Genomic DNA, 19,815 nt, shown 5'->3' on the forward strand with positions numbered 1-19,815 from the left:
GAAGTCTTGGTTTGGGCAAGGGATGTTGGTTTATGACTTACCTTTTATCTGACATACTATGTGTTCCTAACTTTTTGATAGAAGTCCAAGGCTGAAACTGAAATAGGATTTTCAAATATGACTTCATACAAAGAAACCCAACCCAAAGAAACAAAAAGCCCAAACACACACAAAGCTTGCTAGCAAGTTACCATAAAAAAAAGGATGGCAATAATCTTTGCAGTGAATGAGCTTTCAGTTGGGTAAACTGACTAATTTGGGGGGGGCACAGCTCCTGTTGCCTTATTAGTTGTAACTTAACTGCTGTGCATACTACAGAAAAGCCTCCTAATAAATGAGTGTTGTCTGTGAATTCTAAATATGTGCACAAAAGCCATTGTGGATGAAATACAATTGAGAAACACTGAAAATAGTATTAGCATTTGCCACTGTTGGATAAAAAATATATAACTTGTACCTCAGAGAAGGTATTCAGGTCTATTTGCCAGATTCTCTCATTCTCAGTGAACATACTGATGTTTTTCCCCAGCCTTAGATGCTGCATGTAGTCTGCAAGTTATCCTCTCTGTGGGAAGCAGCATCTAATGTAAATCTAAATCACATCTAAGTGTCAGTTGTGTGACATAGGGAGGAAAAGAGGTAGTGCTGACTCGCATTTTCCTCATGAAACTGCATGATAAGATCTTACCTTAATCTAGAAACTCTTATCACCTCTGGTGTGTAATCCTAACATTTGCCAATAGCAAAGCTCTCTTAAAACATGATTTTTCATTGTGAAATGGGGAATTGGCTTCTATTGCAACTCCAGCATCAACAAAGATGCTCCATACAGTTGTTAGATGGGGACTTTTAACAGTCATATCTTGAAATGGAATATCATTAAAAGGAAACTTGTTTGCAGAATCTTGAAAATTCATTAATCAGATCACTGGTTTGATTTAAGACATGGAATTCAGTTTTATGAAATTCGACACTGAAGAACCATTCTTTTATTTGCAGCTCTGCAATTTCAGGTTGTTTTTCAAGGTGCTATATATGTCAAGTGCCATGTGCTGCTTTTAATTGCCTTCTGTAGTAAAAACTGCACTTAAAATAACCAGTCACTTCAGTAAGTGAGAAAAAAATCTTGTGCATCTTGCTTTTAACAGTAAATTTTCAAGTAAATTTCAGTAGTTACTGGCTAATTGTAGAATCTTACTGTAATTACAGCTAATGTCAAAGTAAAAGCATATCTGTCAGCTAGTTTATGATGGAACTGTGATAATTTTTTCTAAGAAATTAGAATCTGCATGGAGTTAAGGATTGTCTAATCTTTTACTGTAGAATGGTTAATATTGCACTGCTTCAGTGTCTTGTTACCTTAATTTAAAACTTCTTGGATTTCACACAGGAGAACTCCTGCTTCAGCTTGGTAGACTTGAAGAAGCAGTTGAAGTCTACAAAGGGCTTCAAGAAAGAAATCCTGAAAACTGGGCCTACTACAAAGGCCTAGAAAAGGCACTTAAACCAGGTAATGATTTGATAAGTGTTTCTGCACATTTGGAATGTAGAATTTAGTAGAAATAAATAAATCTATTATTTAAAAACATCCCTATTTTAAGTTTTAGTCTTTAGTTGTAGTGTATAGTCATAATGTTTTGGGGGGGTTTTGTAAGAAAGGATGGAAGTATTGTATTGTTACCCTGGCTTATCACCAAAGCAAGAACAACAAAAATGCAGTAATCTTTGTGCATGGTTGAAAGAATAGAGTTATTTCTTAGGTTATAGTTTTAATTCAGAATTTTTCTTTTGCTGTCTGTTATTAATCTTCTATTGTAGTTAATACGCATTTTGGAAAAACAGGCACGTTTCTCCTGAATGGTTTGTTTATTGAAGATTTTAGCACAGTGATAAGACAGGAACTTTTTTTTTAAGATAGAGAGATGCAATTAGTCTTCCACTACTGGAAGAGGAATTTACAGATACTGCATACCTGAAATCATTTAGTACAGCAGTTCAAAAAAAGAGTAAAATGGAAATTAATGTTCTTTAGGAAGTATTGAGCCATTAGTTGCTGTATATTCTGATTCTTTTTTAACTGGATATAAATCACCCTTCCTCCCCCGCTCCCTTCTTGCCAAGAAGGAAGGAAAAAGTAAACTTTAAAATTCTGTTCCAGCTAATATGATGGAGAGGCTAAAGATCTATGAAGAGGCCTGGACTAAATACCCAAAGGGACTAGTTCCAAGAAGATTACCATTAAACTTTTTGTCGGGTAAGTGCGTTTTTGCAGGTAGTGGTCAACACTTGTGTTTCTTAGATACTAATGTTTTAACAGCATAAACAGTCTGCAATTGATGAGTAATGTTTGGTAAAACAAAATCAACAGGTCTTTTTCCTCTCAAGGTGAAAAGTTTAAGGAATGTCTGGACAAGTTTCTAAGGATGAATTTCAGCAAAGGTTGCCCACCAGTCTTCAATACATTGAGGTCGTTGTATAAAGACAAGGAGAAGGTAGGTTTTTTTCCCCCCAGTTTTAACATGTTCTTCCTAATAGCTGTGATGCATTAAAAAGATGAAAGAAACTTTTTTGTTTGTGTAGTTCTCACTCCATCAGCACTTTTGTACTTTATGGCTTGAAAAAAAAGTAACTTACAAGCATAGATAACCTTATGCCAAGTTGGTAAATATAGAAAGCTAAGGTTTACTAATTAGAAGCTGCATAAGTGTTACCCAAGGAGGGGTTGGTTGTAATTTGTTACAGATTGCTGAGATTGAGTGCGTTCCCGTATGTGTTGTAATTCAGGTTATTATAGAATTTTCTTACAAAAAAATAACTGGTTCGGATAACACCAAGTAGGTCAAGTTGAAATAAAATACCATCTTGCCCACAGATTTTTGTTTATTTTTTTCCCTTGTGTGTGTAGGTGGCAATCATAGAAGAGCTCGTGATAGGTTATGAAACCTCTTTAAGAAGTTGCAGGTTATTTAACCCAAATGGTGAGTGCTAAGACTGTCATATTTAATGGAAGTAGTGCCTGGTATAAGCATATGTAACTGCCCAGAGGTGGGGGAATCAGTGGGGAATAAAGAATTTGAGATGATGGGTTTTTTTCCCATTTTTTTTCTCCTAGCATAGAACTGAATCAGTTACCCTTAGAATGGATTTGAGCTGTCAGATATAGTCTGTATTTAAAATCTAGTCACTCATTCTAAAAGTTTCTCCTGGATCCACAAGTTTGGTCATCTCTTTGCAGTTTTGAGTTCAGGTATTTTCTTTTCAAGACTTTAATTTATCATTGTCCAGGAAATGGAAATTTGAAAGCTCTATTAAATCTTTAATTCCAAAACCATCAAACAAAAAGGAACAGATACTGTGATAGCACAGTCTTCAGGGGAGGGAGTTTTGGAGCTTTTCATGAGGGCTGGGTTTTGTATTCTTGGGTGTTTTGTTTGAGAGTTAAAAAATGTTTTCCAGGTTTTGACTGGCAACTGCTTTCTTGTGAGACACGGTTCTACGTGTATTGAATCCAGGTTTCATATTTTCCTCTCCGATAGCTTTATGATGTGTAGTCTTTTCCCCAACTGCTTTGTAACAGAAAATCTCTAAGAAAAAGCTTTTCTGCATAGAATATCAACATAGTTGATGGTCTTGAGATTTTGGTAGATGGATTATAGTGGTGTGATAATCAAGATAGCATGAATGACAATATATGTGAAAAGTTTACAAGACAATCTTTATTGAAGTTAAAACTAGTTAATTTCCTGCAATACTTTCTTACGAAATTCTCACCTAAGTTGCCTGTTATACTTTTCCCTTGAATTCAATGCTATAGGCTACAATGCAGCTACTTAATACCTGTTGAAATTTGTCCAACCCTTTCAAGCACATTTGTGCTTTTCTGGTTTAAGGAAATGGTTTACTGTTATTTCAGTTCAGTAGTTGCTTTGATATTAAATTTCATTCATATTAAAATTCATTCAAATAAACAGTTTTCTGGTCCCTTAAAATGAACAAGTGCGTGGTTATGTTACAAACGGAAGAACCAGAACCTTCTGGCAGGAATAGAGCCCACACGCCCTGCAAGGTGCTATACCTCCTAGTAAAAATTGAGTTGTGAACTTCTGAGACTTCCATAGTATTTTTTGACTTCCAGCAGAGCTCCCCAGCTTTCAAGCCTGGTTTGTGTATAGGGAAGTTTTCTAGGATACATTCAGGCAAACAGTGATGGTAAGTTTGTCAAAGGTGGAGACAGTACATCTTTTTAGAGCTAGGTTTTGCAACAGACAGCCTGTTTTGTTTAAAAATATTCAAGTATGTGGGCTGAAAATATGCAAACACTGAATGTACTGAAATCCTTTACATTGCTACTGTGCAACACCTGTGTTTAGCAGGACGCTGCTGTACACTTAATCAGTTTTAAATAAGATTTCTGCATGAGCTGCAGACTTGCACATATGGCTGCCCTGATTACCGGACTAGTTGGAACAAAGTGCAGCTCTCTTCTGACCCACTAACTTGCTTTTCCATTCCCTTGACACCGTAGTATGAGAAGGGAGCAGTATATGCTCAGGTCTTGTCACACCATAGCCTTAGAAGTTAATGAACTTACCTGGACCCAGGTATTTGGATGCAGATCCAGGTGTGGTACAACAGCCTGCTACAGAGATAGAATTAACTTCAGAGGTGTTACATATTTACCATTCTGCTTTTGGCATGTTGTTTTAATAAACTGGACATAACCTCCCTCTGTTTTTCTCCTCCAGATGATGGTAAAGAAGAACCTCCAACCACTTTACTCTGGGTCCAGTATTATTTGGCTCAACATTATGATAAAATTGGACAGCCATCCCTGGCTCTAGAATATATAAATGCTGCTATAGAAAGTACTCCCACTTTGATAGAACTCTTCCTTGTGAAGGCAAAGATCTATAAGGTAAGTTTGTCTTACTCTTAGTGACCAGAGGTTATTAGTTTCTTAGGATGGAAGACTTTTACGTAATGTTTTTCATGTGAACATTGAAGCGTATTAAGCAGGACGCATGGAGAAATCCGTGGAAAATAACTTCATGAGTTGTAGTGAGTTTCTAGATAAGAGGTATTGTTTGGCTACTTAGGTTTTTTACTGCATAAGTCCCTAGGAAGGTTTTTAAGTCATTAAAGGACAAATATACTGCAAAACATGAATTCTCAGTTTAAAATTGTTTCATGTTAAAAATCACACTAATAAATTTAGTTGATGGGTTAAGTGTCTTCCACCTATTCTTACTGCCTGTTTTTCTAACTACTTAAAAAGAGTTCTTAACTACACTGTGGTATTGTATCAGAATGGGATTATCCAAAGTGTTCTTTAAGCATTTTCAGGAAAGACCTATATTATCATAATGAGGGAAAGTAGTTTTTCTGCCTTTTTATTTTTTTCCTTAAAGACCTGCTGCTTTCCTGAAGAAAGCCGCTTATTTAAAAGTGTGAAAAAAAAATAACTATATTAAACAGTGAATGGTAAAACATAAATGTTTTAGAATTACTGAATCTGACTTGAACTTCTGTCTCTTTAAGCATGCTGGAAATATTAAAGAAGCCGCAAGGTGGATGGATGAAGCTCAGGCTTTGGACACAGCAGACAGATTTATCAACTCCAAATGTGCAAAATATATGTTGAAAGCAAACTCCATTAAAGAAGCAGAGGAAATGTGTTCTAAGTTTACAAGGGTTTGTTGCATTTAACTATAGCTCTTTTGAATAACATGGACCTAACCCATTGTGGAATAACTTTGTGTGTTAACTTTCCACTCACCTTTAGTATAATATTTTAAGTAGTTTCAGAGCAACTATGTTTACTTGCTTCACTAGTGGTGGTCAGTATTAGGTCATTATTAGGATCTTGCTAAAGCATGATTCCATACTATTTAGTGAAATCGCTGAAACTTCAACCTGATGATTTTTTCAAAGTAGTCTTTGGATATAATGTTGATTCTATAAGAAACATGGAAGATCTGATTCAGTTGCCCATGTCTCTGACTTTTTCTTTTTTCTATTTCTTTTTATTTTTCCTAGTAAGCTTGAGAATTCAGACTTAGGACAAAATTTGATGGTGTTGCTCAATGTAATCTTTTTTATCTTCTTTTGATCTTAGGTGTAGCGCTGAAATACAAGCTTCCTAATTAAAAAGCAATAATTAAAGAAAACCTAAATTAAGCATAATGAAAATTGAACTAATTATTTCCTCTGATTTTTAGCTGCCTAAATGAGACTGGTTTGAAGCCTGCCTTTCTGTTTCATTTGGGGCATCTTTTGAATATTATCTGGCATTTCCCAGCTTTAGCTCTTGGCTGATTCTTGAATAGGATGTTTTTTGCAAGATCAAAGTGAAGTCAGAATGGCTGCATCCATCCCAAGTAGCTGCCTTTGACATTAAGTTTGAAAGGCATAGGATAAGTTCTACAGATCTCTGCAAGTATATATAAATACCAGATTTGAAAGACAACTGTAATCTCCTGTTTTTTTTTAGCGTCGGTATGTATCAGAGCTACCAGTATGCCATTTGCTTTGCCACTGCTCTCTAGTCCTGATGGCATAAGAAATAACCTATTAACTACTCTGTCGCTACGCTTAGCTCAGTCAGCAGGTCTCTAGAAGACGCAGATGGTAGTTGTAGGAAAAAAAAAAATCTCTGCAGGTGTCAGTGTCATGCAACATACAAGAACTTCTCTGCCATTTTTCTTCATGCTGCAATGTGTTATTTGTGTACACAATGTTAAAATCACTAAATTAATGTCTTCTGTCGTAAAAGTGAGGAACTGTCACAGTTAAATGGTTATTCAATGTGTATTCTAATAAGCGGAACATAGACGAAATGTTTTTCCTTTTTTTAATGAACAAAACAAGTCCATGTCAACTGTGGCATTTCTTGACTTTTGGGATTCCAATTTTGAAGTCTAGCATTCTTTTAATAGCTTCTTTATTTGTGCTTTTAATTAGAGCAAAATAAAAGAAATGACCGTTAACATATTGAATGAGACTTTTCTTCATAATGCTGTTTTTGCTTTTAGGAAGGAACCTCAGCGGTAGAGAACTTGAATGAGATGCAGTGCATGTGGTTTCAGACAGAATGTGCACAAGCTTACAAAGCAATGAACAAATTTGGAGAAGCACTTAAAAAATGCCATGAAATTGAGAGAGTATGTATCTAGTTGAACTGTCTGGGTTGAAACACTAGCTTAAGTTGACTGTGCTAATATGTTTCCTTTCTGAGCAGTAAGAGTGTACTTTAGGTAGCTTAAGGAGAGATTTCATTTCATGTTGGCCACTGGTGAGTTGATTAAATTACATTTCCTCCTAAAAATGCCATTGTAAACTGTGTATTATAAAGAGATTCTATGAAGTCACATAAAGATCCAGGAAAGAAGAGAAAACTCTCAGAAATAATCTTACTTTTGCCAGGGTACACAAAAGTATGTATTTGGGGTACAGAGCGCATGTGTACTTTAAGTCCAAAAGGAACATGGCTGAGCTCACAAGCCCAGCCTTAAAGAAAGGGTATTGCCTTGGTTATTGTTAAGCTCCTGTATTTTAGAGGGAGAGAGTAAATGTAAAAAGCTATAGGAAATATTAGGTATCTTCGCCAGTAAAAAGTACTAGGCTATAGTTTAGAAGAGGCTACTAGAAATAAAAAGACTTTTTGGAGCAGAAAATGTATCCAAAATGGGGGTCTGCTTGCACATTAAATACAGATCCATAGCAAGGAAAACAAAAGAATTTTAATACGCGTCTTCTAAAGTACGGGTTTGGGGGGGGGTGTTTGGTTGGTTGTTTTGTTTTTTTGGCGGGGGGGGGGTCTTTTGTTTCATATTAAGGACATTATGGTCTAGAAAAAAGAGCAGACAGTTGAGGTTGTAAATGAAATGCTCTAAGTTGAGATCTTAGTAGGAAGCTACACCCATTTGCAAATAGGCTTAAGGAGATTTCAGCACTAATGCTTTTCTGCAGGGGAAGCTAGTCTGTGGAATATTCGCAGATTAGAACAAGTCAACAAAATGATTTGCCAGAATCATGTTCTTTAAATCTTTAAATCTTAAATAAATTTGTGTAAAATTCTGTTAAAAGAAATAGTATAAGAAACCGCTGGTCTTGTAAATTGTCTTAGGTACCAGAAGAGCTCAGCAAATGAAGATCTAACTTAGTCACCCTAAAAAACATTTCTAAGGAATTAAGTCACCATATTTAATTTATTTATTGGATTACTTGATCGGGGATGTAGTAAAGATCAGAAGTAAGATATGTTGTATTCACAACACATCAACAATGCTTTTGTAAGAAAAAGCAGGGTCTCTTAAATCTTTTAAAGGTGCCAGTTATGCTTAAGGCAGTCTAGGTGATAAAATGTGTTCTGGATTTCAGAAACACTTTTGATGTCATCCTTTGCGTCTTGAAGGATGTAAACTACTTCAGAAAAAGAAAGGATGTTGATCTCATGGGTTTAATAGCTGGTTTGTGACTGGGAAATAGAGTAGGAGCAAATCATCAGCTTTTACAAGAAAGGGAGTTTATCGTAGAGCTGACTAAGACATCTCTCTAGGGTCTCCATTGTTTGATAGATCAGTGAATGATCACAGAAAGTAAGTAGTGCAAGGGCAACACTTGCACTGTCTCAATACTAAGTGATAAAATGGTGCAAGAAACAATGTTCAACAGTGTAGTTGGCGGGAGGGACAGAAAGAATTCTTTGCCTATGTGTAAGTAGTAAAAGATTTTATATTAATTATTGCTACTCAGGAAAGAAATCCTGGAACTATTATAGACAATGTTGCAAAAAGGTCTGTATTGGTATGGAGGAGGAGTCAAACAACAGTGTTGGGGGTTAATTGAGTGGAGTAGAGTACTTTTCTTCCATTATATATATCTGTCATACTGTTTACATCTGAATATCACACCTTCTTAAAAACGTGCCAGTAAAATACGTGCTATGGAGTAACATCAACATGAAGAGATTGCAGTTAACTTGTCATGCTTACTATTTTAGCCTCAGCTCTGACAAGCATCAGCTGAGTTTAGGATGAAGTTGTGTGAGATCATAAGTACATGGAGAAATTGGAGAGGGGAATGACTTCACTGCTGCTTAAATCAAAACAAGGAGACATCAGGTGACAATGAGGAAAGCAGATCTTAGAAAAGGAAGTACTTGCTCACACCACATGTGATCTGAGTGCCACAGATCACTGCCACAGCCTTTAATGGAAGTCAAAATTGTACTTCTGACTGAAAAAATTAGAGGAGTTCATAGAAGAAAAATCCTTCAAGTGCTGTTTAAATACAACAAATGTAGAACTTTTGTTCTTTGAACCACATATTGTCAGAGGGTGCTTACTGTTGAGAGATTGTGAAATGGGTGAATTTTGTTTCTGACCTATGATGCCTTCTGTTCTTTTTCCCATGACTTTAATTTGGGATGTTTTTTTCACTCACATTTCTGAAAGTTAGGGTGTATTTGTCAAACAGCAGACCTTTACTACATTATTCCTTTGGGGAGAGTGTATTAAAAAAGTCAAAGTTAGTATTTAATTGGTAATACTTGCTAAATAATATTATGTTACGTTGTGTTAGCATTTTGTAGAAATCACGGATGACCAGTTTGACTTTCACACTTACTGTATGAGGAAGATTACTCTTAGGTCTTATGTGGACTTGTTAAAACTAGAAGATATACTTCGGCAACATCCGTTCTACTTCAGAGCAGCACGAATTGCCATAGAGATATATTTGAAACTCCATGATAATCCCTTAACAGATGAAAATAAAGAACACGAGGCTGATACAGGTAATCAACCCTCAGGATTTATTAAATATGCAGTTTCACTGATTAGTAGATACTTTACTAAGATCCAGCATTCTTATAGTTGTCAACTGCAGTAGCCAAAAACAACTGTTAAGTAGGCAGACTGTAACTTGGCCTGCATATAAAAGGATATGTTGTATTGAAAGTTGTACATGGTTTTATTTTGGTTCTTATAAAACAGTGATGGGGTTTGTAGCGGCAGTTGTAATTCTTAAGGAAAAACGTGTTTCTGTTACGAAATGGCCAAGAAAACATGGAATTCTTGGGGTTGTTGGTCTGTGAAATAACAGATTAAAGCAGGTGTGCTTTAGTGGTAGCTCTTTCTAAGCATTTTATCAGAATGCAAAAATTTGAGTAGGAACTTAAATTTTATCATCTCTTGTTTCTGATGTAAAAATGTTTAAATCCATCTCTGGAGAGCAATTTACATGATTATGCTTTGGGGCACCTCGAGGGGTATGAATAGAGGCTGTTGAATCCTTCAAGAGGAATTTGACAGGTTTTAGTATTTCTCATCTGAGTTCATTTGTGTGGTTTAAGGTTCAAATTAAAGCAAGTAGATGTGTAACAGAATTTCTTGTAGCCACTTTTTTTTTTTGATGTGTTTTAAATCAATTCTCCATGGTTTTAATTGGAGGAAGGAGAAGATCTAAATATGAATCAAATGTAAGATATCTGTAGGGCATTAAAAGCAAAACTGGAACTGTCTATAACAAAACACAACTATTTTGTCTGACCATTCAATTACTGCATTAAACATAAGTTGTGTAATGCCCAAGGAAAAAATCAGTGTGTATTGGTGTGCACTTTTACTCCTCGCCCTGGATTTGTTGAAGTCATGCAATAATTAGTTTGTCCCACCTTTAGCTTGTTAGATTATGGTTCTAATTCCTACTGCCCTGATTTCACAAAGGAATTTGTGCATTATGAAGCAGCAGCATAGACTGCAAAATAATCTATCAATAGTAAATATGCTTTTACAAATGTCAGCATTACTAATTTGTACATATGGTTTAAAGATGATGATAGTTTCTTGCAACTGATTGTTACTGTTTAATATTAGACATCAACGGTGTCTGGTTTTGCCCTTTGCATGCATACAGCAAATATGTCAGACAAGGAGCTAAAGAAGCTACGAAATAAGCAGAGAAGAGCGCAAAAGAAAGCACAGCTGGAGGAAGAGAAGAAGAATGCTGAGAAAGAGAAGCAACAGAGGAATCAGAAAAAGAAGAAAGATGATGATGATGAAGAAATTGGAGGACCGAAAGAAGAACTTATCCCTGAGAAATTGGCAAAGGTACTTACTAATGTGATAGTCAAGTCATAGGAATGTCTAGAAAAGTTCCAGTGACCACACGTACAATTTGAAAGCCATTCAGATAACTTCCTTTTTGTATGGCTTCTCTTCACAGGTGGCATTTTAGACAGAATTCTTTTCTAGGAATAGTTTGTTGGATATACTATCAGTAATGTGATGAAATCACTGCTTTTGTGCGTGGTTCTCAAAGGGAGCAGTTGAATATGTAGACGTTTGCTGCAGGTGGAATTAACTTCATGTGTGTATTGCACTAACTTGTTGATTATGCCCTATTTCTAGTTGATCGGATGGAAGTCTTTCTATTCTGAATGTAAGGTGATTATCATTCACTCTTTATGTCCCATAATATTTTTTATTAATCATAGACAACCTGTGAAAAAGAAGTCCTTGAAAGACTGAATGCTTTAGGAGTATTTGTTTGCATTTAAAAAAGCATTATAGAAGCTGTTTGGAAATACCAGTAGGCTAGACTGAGATGGACGTTGAGATCTGGATTAAGACCTCTAGAGATACATAAAGGGGAGATGACCCAGAAGACTATTCCTGTGCTTAAAGTTTTACCTGTAAGGAGCAGGAAAACACCTTGAAAATGTGGGGGAAGATAATGAAAAAATTACATGTAGACTCGAAAAAATAATTTATTGTAATAGTAGTATAGAAATTAATTTATCGTAATAGTAGTATGTTATCCAAGTACTGATAGATGCAGTATTTTCACTTCATACATATAATGAATATTATTGACTCTTGAGGGTATGATATTTGAAAGCTGAGACAGTGAACTTCATTCTGTAGCCAGGAAGCAAATGACTTAAAACAACTTGACTAGTCATTTCAGAATATTGTCAATATTTCCATTGTTTAGCTCGGTGGTTGTAAGAAGCAGCGTTCTAATGGTAGTGCCAGTTAAGACTGAAATGGTCTCAATGTCACGTATGAAAATTGAATTTTCCTGGGTTTCCCAGGAAAAACTAGGCAATTTCCAAGATTATAGGGAATGGTTGCAGCTGTATAATGCATTCCTTTGGGAAGTCTTCCTTAATTATATTCCAAAAATAATACCAGAATCATGATATAGACACTTCAAAATTCAGTTGTTTCCCAGGGCCAGAAGACTGTTTCTGGTATCGCTGGTCACTTGCACCTGAACCAGTTGCCCCTAGACTTCTTCGGCATTAAAGGCACACATTTGAAATCTGTTTTATTATAGGTTCCAAATAGTCTAAGTGCAGTTGTGACTGATGCATGCAAACTCATAACAGCACATGTAAATGATGCGTATTTAATTGAAATTGCTGTAGTATGTGCTTAGCAGGATCTCCATAAGGTGTTCATCATTGTCTTCAACTCAGTTGCTTGCAGTGAAGTGTATTGCTTCAGCATTACTACGTTGTTGACAGACAACATTCAATTTTATATCCATTTCTGAGAGTAGCCTATGTTCATAAAAATGTTAATATGAAGATCAATGGACAGTCCTCGTTCAAATTATCCCTAACCTCTAGATGCAATAGACCTGTCTAAAAGAATCTTTGCACAGAATGAATTTGTGTTAAAGCTGTCCATTTACTGGATTACAGTGGCTAAGACCAGAAGACCATGATCAATATCTAGTTACTTCAAGCTTGCTGTTAGTATCTTAGCTGGGAATGTTGCCATGACCTGACAGCTTTTGGGAACGTCTCTGAACTCATGAACATTGTCATGAGTATAAAATAGTCATATACCAACATCTCAGACCCATGTGTGTAGATTTACATGGGGAGCCAGACTGCCCGTTACAGCACAGGTTCAACTGTAGCTTTGGTTACTACTGATGTATGATAAAAGGCAAAGACTTGCATCTCTGTAGGAAAATGCGTTTTGTAACTATCACAAAGAAACTTTATAGACTTGACAGTCTGTATTTAGACGCTAAAACTGAGTGAAAGATGCAAAATCTGGAACACAGGAGGTTCTAAGCACCTTATGCATTGCCTTATGAGAGTAACTTTCTGATGCGACTCAGAAATAGCCAATTCTCTTGTTGCAGTTACTAGATTTAAACTTTGTGACTTAGTTGTGTGTCACTTCTTGGAATCTGTAGGTTGAAGCACCTTTGGAAGAAGCCATTAAATTTTTAACACCCCTGAAGAATTTAGTGAAGAACAAAATAGAGACACATCTTTTTGCCTTCGAGATTTATTTTCGAAAAGGTAGGTGAGAAAACGAAAGAAAGCAGTTTGATGCTCATGAAGATATATAATAGAATTCAAGCAAAAATTACTGATGAGGCATGAGCAGTCAGTGCCTGTCGGAACACACGCAGCTTTTCATTGGACCAGCACCCAGCCATGAACAGTCTGAGGAAAAAAAAAAAAAAAAACAGCAAAGTTTGAACACTTGGTGATTAGCCACTTTCTTTGCTGTGTTTAAATGTATAAGCAACAAGATTGTAGTTAGTTCTCCCCTCTTGCATTTGCCCTGGTTATTTGCTCTGTATCTGTAGTTAGGACTAAATGCTGTAAAGAAGTGGTGTACAGTTGTCCTGCTTATGAGTACTGGTCTTTTGAAACACTGGACTTACGAATTTTTGTATTATGCTATAAGAACTTAGTATGTTCAAATTTACTTACTAGTTTAAGAGGCCTAACTCACTGGTTAATGAGTTTATTAATAATAGCTGTTGCAGGACACTTGGCTTTTAATTTATTCTGATCATTCAAATTTCAAACACTAAATGCTCCTGCAGCATAATGCAGCGAGTTCCAGCCACAGGTGTTTGAACATTTGCCAACACTTTCTTTTCCAGAGAAGTTCCTTCTGATGCTTCAGTCTGTGAAAAGAGCCTTTGCTATTGATTCTAGTCATCCTTGGCTTCATGAGTGTATGATTCATCTCTTCAGCAGTGGTATGTATCTGTTTGATACAACTTCATCTGTACACATTTCCAAATGATCCCTAACCTGCGTACGGACATTGATACTTAGCTTATAGACTGTTAGCGCAATTAATTAAAAATATTTAATACACATAGTGGAAAGCTTTTTAACAGCTGATTCATGCAAAAATTAAGTTTGTTTATTATGATTGTAGCTGGATTTAGTTATTCCAACAAGTATTAGTAAGTGTTTTTGAGACTCTGAGTAGTATGGTGAACCTGAAAGAGGGACTGAAGAAACGAAACTGCAGAGTGAGGAATCTGGCTTTTCTGCTGGCAGCCTGTGTCAGCGTGCAAGGATAAGGCCTAGTATTCTCTCCTGTTTGTTAGAAAGCTGGAAGGATTCTCTTCTACCCCTTCCCTTCCCTTGCCCCAGAGGTCACCCTTCCAGTTGGTGGCTACAGACTAGGTACATTTGAGAACAGAATTCTGTGACCTCAGTCTTTGAGCCTATAGATTTTAATCAGTAAGGGGGAAGGTGTATTGGAATAAAAAGGCTGTGGCTTTTTCTTAGTATCAGAAAACTGTCACAATTAAGCTTTTTCCAACCAGACCCAGCTGTTTACCTTTTCAAGTTTCATGCATCTTCCTTTGACTTTTTTTTCTATTGATAATGTAAGCATGATAAATATTAAAATAATGCATAATGCATAAAGTCAATTTTAGTGTGATTACCTGTGCTCACCTTAGTTAACTGCTTTTTTCCAATTCAATAGTATCTGAAAGTAAGGACCTTCCTGATGCAGTTAGAACGGTGTTAAACCAAGAAATGAATCGGCTTTTTGGAGCAACTAATCCAAAGAACTTCAATGAAGCTTTCCTTAAAAAGAACTATGACTCACTACCACATAGGTTATCAGGTATTTTGTCTTTTTCTGTCCTGATTGTGTATTTTCTGTGCTTATCTAGCAGTGGCATCTCAGCACCAGTGATGTAAAAATTACTCTTTCCATCAGGAACGCCTTTCTTCTCTTAGTCTGCATTTTTGTGACATGACCTTCACGTTGTCTGTGGTTTTCTTTCATTTTTTTTTCTGTATGCTGTTAAAATACAGATTTTTGGACCTCTATCCTGTTTTCATTTCTGAATAATGCTGAGTGTATAAGACTGTAACTGTATTTAATGCATCTGTGAAATTGTTTGAGCTATGTGAAGTAGTATTTCTGAGTTGCGAAGTTTTGATATATTTGTATAGGCTGACTGCAAGAGAAACGTGCTGAGTGATCAGCAAGCCAGGTAATGCCCAGAGCTGTTGGTGTGCCTAACAAGAGGAGCTTAGATAGTGCTGGTTGCCTGTTGTGAAAGACTGTCTGTCAATAGTGACCACATATTACAGTGGGTACCATAGGAGAAACAGAATGTAAACCACCCAGGGGAGCCGAGCAGCATTACTGTTGTGGCTCAGACCTGGTTGTGAAAAGCAGCAAGTTTACTCTTGCATCATCTGGCATCAAATCCCTTCAACTACATCTGTGCTGTGGAACTGTGTCTTGGTTGTGTCCTGATACCATATTAGAAAGAGCTCTGTGCACATCTTTGTGAAGGAGATATGAGCAATGGTGCTGGGAGGGAACTGTGATGTGTTGCGGAAGGTCTGATGTCTTCACTGCCTGAGACTCCACAGTACACTGCAAAATGCTCCTACCATGCAGTGTAGACAATGACTGTTTTAACGCTTTGTCTAGCATTGAATAGTAGACTTAAAGGTACCCTCCTACTTGCTCAGATGTCAACATTTAATACACTCCAATGTGGTTCCAGTTTGAAGTACTGCTGTGGAGTTCAGTATCTCCTCTTGGTCATAGTATCTCTGGTGATGTTTGTACTTAAGTTTTTGGTCATCCCCTGGGTGATGAAGCTTATTTTTCCTCTTGTAGCTGCCAAAATGATGTACTATTTAGATCCTTCCAGTCAGAAAAGGGCAGTGGAGCTGGCAATGACCCTGGATGAATCCCTCATTAACAGAAATCTTCAGGTAATGGATATTCATAAATCATAAAAAATCTGGTATATCTGTGGAAGCTTTATGCAAATTACAGAGGTAAGAGGAAGCTGGGATGGTGGCTGTGCATTATGGTAAGGAGGTTGGGTTGGCATGAGAGAAAAGGGTATCAGGTTCATCCAAACTGAAATGTTTAATGTCTTAATTTAGTTTTGTCATAATATGAAAATAGATAGGTAGCAGCAGAAACCATGTTACTGCCAAAAGTAATGGGAAAGCTTATTAAACACAAGATGATTCACTTGGAAAGATGTGAATTCATATCTGACTCATACCCATTTTTGTTCATGATTTAGAAGAGAAAAAGGAGATTTCCTGGGTTTTTTTCAACTTGCATTCCAGACATGAGAAACCAACCTACTGAGCTTCACTAAAGCCTGGCAGCATTTAGCATCCATCCATGTCGTGTATGCTAGCATTAGCATAGTAAGCCAGTCTTTTTCCAATCCTCTGACATTTACTATAGCTTTTATTTGTTCTGTGTATTAACTGTTCTGTCCCCCTACTATGGGGTTATATGAAGTTCTCTTCAACAGCAACTTTTGCTCACATTTGCTCTTTGCAACGCTGGCATCCACAGAAGGTCAGCTATATCTAGATTTATGCCTGTGATGTGCCCCGAGACAGCTGGTCTTTGCTAAAATGAAACATAAATTTGATCTCTTTGCACACAAGAATGCCTTTCAGCAACTGCCTGGACTCCTTCAGACTTTCTGGTTTTCAGGGCATTTTGAGTTTCCTCACATGAAAGTTCAGTAGACCTCCAACTCTTACTCCATGTTGGCACCAAGAATGCTTTAACTGAACTTTTTAATGTTGCATATATAATCCTTATACACTGCTTCCTTTAGTCCTTCTAAGGTAACACCTGGAAAACAACCAAGCGTTTTTTATTACATTTTCATGTTTCCCCAGTCCAAGTCCCAGAATCTGAGTTTCAGGCAAACAACACAACTGTGAGGCAAAAAAAAAAGGGCTGCTTAAGGCAATTTAATTTGTTTTCTAAATCTGTTAATAATCTGTCTGAAGCTTTTTGAGACTGCTTAAACAGTTACACAAAAATACCCCACAAATGAGAAAAGAGTACTGAATATGTACTCAGGTTGTAAGACATGAATTTGTGTCCTATAACCAGATAAAATAAATAAATAGCAGAGAAAAGAAACCAGCTAGAGAAAGGATTTGACTCTTTAACATACTAGCAAGTTCATAAATTGTGACAAATTATTTCCTTTTCTCTTTTCCCACTCTGTTTTGTCCAAAAATCCTGTTGTGAACTTAAAATCCCTCACAATTAAAGTTCTGTTGAAGCCAGCATATTTCCAAAGGGATTTTTTTTGGAAAATGCTGTGGTTTTCCCCCAAAATGCTGCAACAAAGTCCAGCAATTTTACTTGCAATAGAGCTAAAAAAATTCTTGAGTCGCCAGACATAAAAAACACAATAAAGAAATGAAGTGCCAGGGGAACCAAGAGAAACGAAACATCCCAGAGTTTGCTCAAACCTGCCAAGGAATCTCTCTAATACTTAATTAAATGTGCTGGACACAGCGATGCCAAAGGAAACTGTTTGACTGGGATACAGAAATAATTTAGAAAAGACTAGAAAAAAGAGAAAGGACATTTTATTCCTTCTCTGCTTTTTCAGGTAATGTTCTGCCATTGTGCAGTCATGGGGCAGGGAGGGGGGGAATGTTTATTAATTCTTTATAAGAAACTTACGAAAATAGTAAAAAAAAAAGTCAATCTTTTTAGCCTGTATTACAGCTAATGCTCAGGCAGACTACGCTTTTCTTACTGGGAGGCTTTATTTTGAATTGGACTGCACTGGTATTTCATGCTGTATCTACTTAAAGTAATTGGTTATTGATAGAAACCTGTAACTGAATTGAAGTTTGTTTTCTTTGCAGTATTTGCATTTGTGGTTTGTGAGCATTCAGATTAATGTTCAAGAAACCATAACACTTCCTTATTTTTCTCTTTAATTAGACTTGTATGGAGGTATTAGAAGCTTTATGTGACGGTAGCCTTGGAGACTGTAAAGAAGCATCTGAAACTTACAGAGCAAATTGTCATAAGCTTTTCCCTTATGCTTTGGCTTTCATGCCCCCTGGATATGAAGAGGATATGAAGATCACAGTTAATGGAGATAGTTCTGCAGAACCTGAAGAACTGGCCAATGAAATATGAACAACTTTATTGGAAAAAAATGACATTGGACCATATCTGGTGTATAATATTTTTGTCACGCACCTGCTGAATTGTTCTAACTTACACAGAGAACAGAAGGAAAAAAAAAAAGGTTGCCTTCAAATAGTTTTACTTTTTTTTTATCCTGCTGACAAAGTATTATATATGAGATATCTAACATATTACTGGATATAGGTTGTTTGGTTTCTTAAAAATTAAGAGCTGCTAAAATTGAAGAAAAAAAACCCTTCTCCTTACCTACCCATGTTTTTAAACTAATTTATATGAGTGAAATGTGGCAGCACATAGCCCTCTGAGCAGGTGTGTGGCAGAAATATTACTTTAAATTTGTCTTGTGAGATTACTGTTATCTCAGACAGCAAAAATGCTGTTTTAGCACTGGATTCTTTCACTGAGCACAAAGAGTTGATGGGGCTTTAGCATCTGACTGATTTTGATACGGGGATGATTCTGTCCATAGGAAGTATGCAATGTGAATCAGAATATAGAGAAACCCTCAACATACACGTTATGTTGCGGATGCTGGGACATACGGATATCAAGCAGAATTAAGAAACATAGTGTGTTCAATAAGCTTGTTGTGTCTCTGAAATTCACTGTACACGATCAGTTCGGTGTTCTTGCACCACAGTTTTTAATGGAAGGAACCAGTTAAAACACTCTCTCTCTTTAAGTTAAACTGGGAGGGGTTGGGGTGGGCAGAATCAACATTGCTGTTTGTGAGATGAACGTGGCGGCTTAGGTTGGCCAAACTTTTTAAAACTGTAATGCAAGAACCAAATAAAATTATGCACTGTGATGTGGCACCAACTAATTAGAAAGATCGCATGCATTTTTTCACTTAGAGTGAAAACGAAATGAGAACATACTATGGCTTGAAGTTGCAAAGAGGAGAACTCCTGACTACCGTTTTGACAGATCAAGAGACTAATAGTTTAAAACCTCAGCAGGCCTTGTTCACGTTATGCAGAAAACAAATAAAAAGTGCTGCAGTTTAGATACCTCTGGAACTTTTCCACAGTGTCACAGGTTTGTAATACTTGAAGCCCTACATTTCTAAGAATATATTTCTTGCTCAGTTGTTTCAGGCAAGCCCAAGACTTTGTAACTTTTAAGGGGCCCAAGATTTTTTTTCAATAACAGACCAGCTTCTTATTCCTGCAGTTACAGATGTAATTTCCTTTGTCAAACATAAGGTACCAAATATAATGCAATAAAACGTTTTGAAAAACAATTGTGTGAATATTTAAACCGATCTCTGTTGTACTTTGAAAATGAATGGGTTCACTAGAGTGCAGCTCAGGGTTGGCTTACTGTGCTGTCCAGTTATGCTAATAATGTCACTGCTGATGGGTGGTTGTTGAGCCTAACTGCAAATGCATTATATGTAAATACTGAATGTCTGGGAAGTTCTAATAACATAGAATGCTTTACTACTTGGCTTTTAAGTTCCACCACTGTTACGTTGAATTTTATTTTCCAAGTCAAGCTTCAGTCTATTAAGTCTACTGTGTTAATAATATAGATAAGTGCTCAAATATTGTTGTCTTTT

The 19,815-nt window shown here is 36.5% G+C and overlaps 1 protein-coding gene across 3 annotated transcripts in view; it reads left to right on the forward strand.

Annotated features, from left to right (window-relative positions):
- NAA15 (N-alpha-acetyltransferase 15, NatA auxiliary subunit) overlaps positions 1–19,497 on the forward strand; it is a 38,665-nt gene extending 19,168 nt beyond the window's left edge. The window contains exons 7-21 of one of the 3 annotated variants that reach the window (XM_062637211.1): positions 1,391–1,510; positions 2,159–2,254; positions 2,386–2,492; positions 2,906–2,978; positions 4,746–4,915; positions 5,539–5,691; positions 7,032–7,160; positions 9,583–9,796; positions 10,918–11,111; positions 11,412–11,447; positions 13,219–13,327; positions 13,924–14,022; positions 14,769–14,912; positions 15,930–16,027; positions 18,042–19,497. In XM_062637211.1, coding sequence (XP_062493195.1) covers positions 1,391–1,510; positions 2,159–2,254; positions 2,386–2,492; positions 2,906–2,978; positions 4,746–4,915; positions 5,539–5,691; positions 7,032–7,160; positions 9,583–9,796; positions 10,918–11,111; positions 11,412–11,447; positions 13,219–13,327; positions 13,924–14,022; positions 14,769–14,912; positions 15,930–16,027; positions 18,042–18,242 — 1,943 coding nt within the window. In that variant the 3' untranslated portion in view covers positions 18,243–19,497. Of the gene's footprint in view, positions 1–1,390; positions 1,511–2,158; positions 2,255–2,368; positions 2,493–2,905; positions 2,979–4,745; positions 4,916–5,538; positions 5,692–7,031; positions 7,161–9,582; positions 9,797–10,917; positions 11,112–11,411; positions 11,448–13,218; positions 13,328–13,923; positions 14,023–14,768; positions 14,913–15,929; positions 16,028–18,041 lie in introns of those variants that run through there. The other 2 variants (XM_062637212.1, XR_009968215.1) reach the window with 2 other exon arrangements.
- The last annotated feature ends 318 nt before the right edge of the window (positions 19,498–19,815 follow it).

Source organism: Pezoporus occidentalis, unplaced genomic scaffold (genome assembly GCF_034315485.1).
Source record: "Pezoporus occidentalis ecotype Australia unplaced genomic scaffold, CSIRO_AGI_Poc_V1 ctg51, whole genome shotgun sequence".
NCBI classification, from domain to species: Eukaryota; Metazoa; Chordata; class Aves; order Psittaciformes; family Psittacidae; genus Pezoporus; species Pezoporus occidentalis.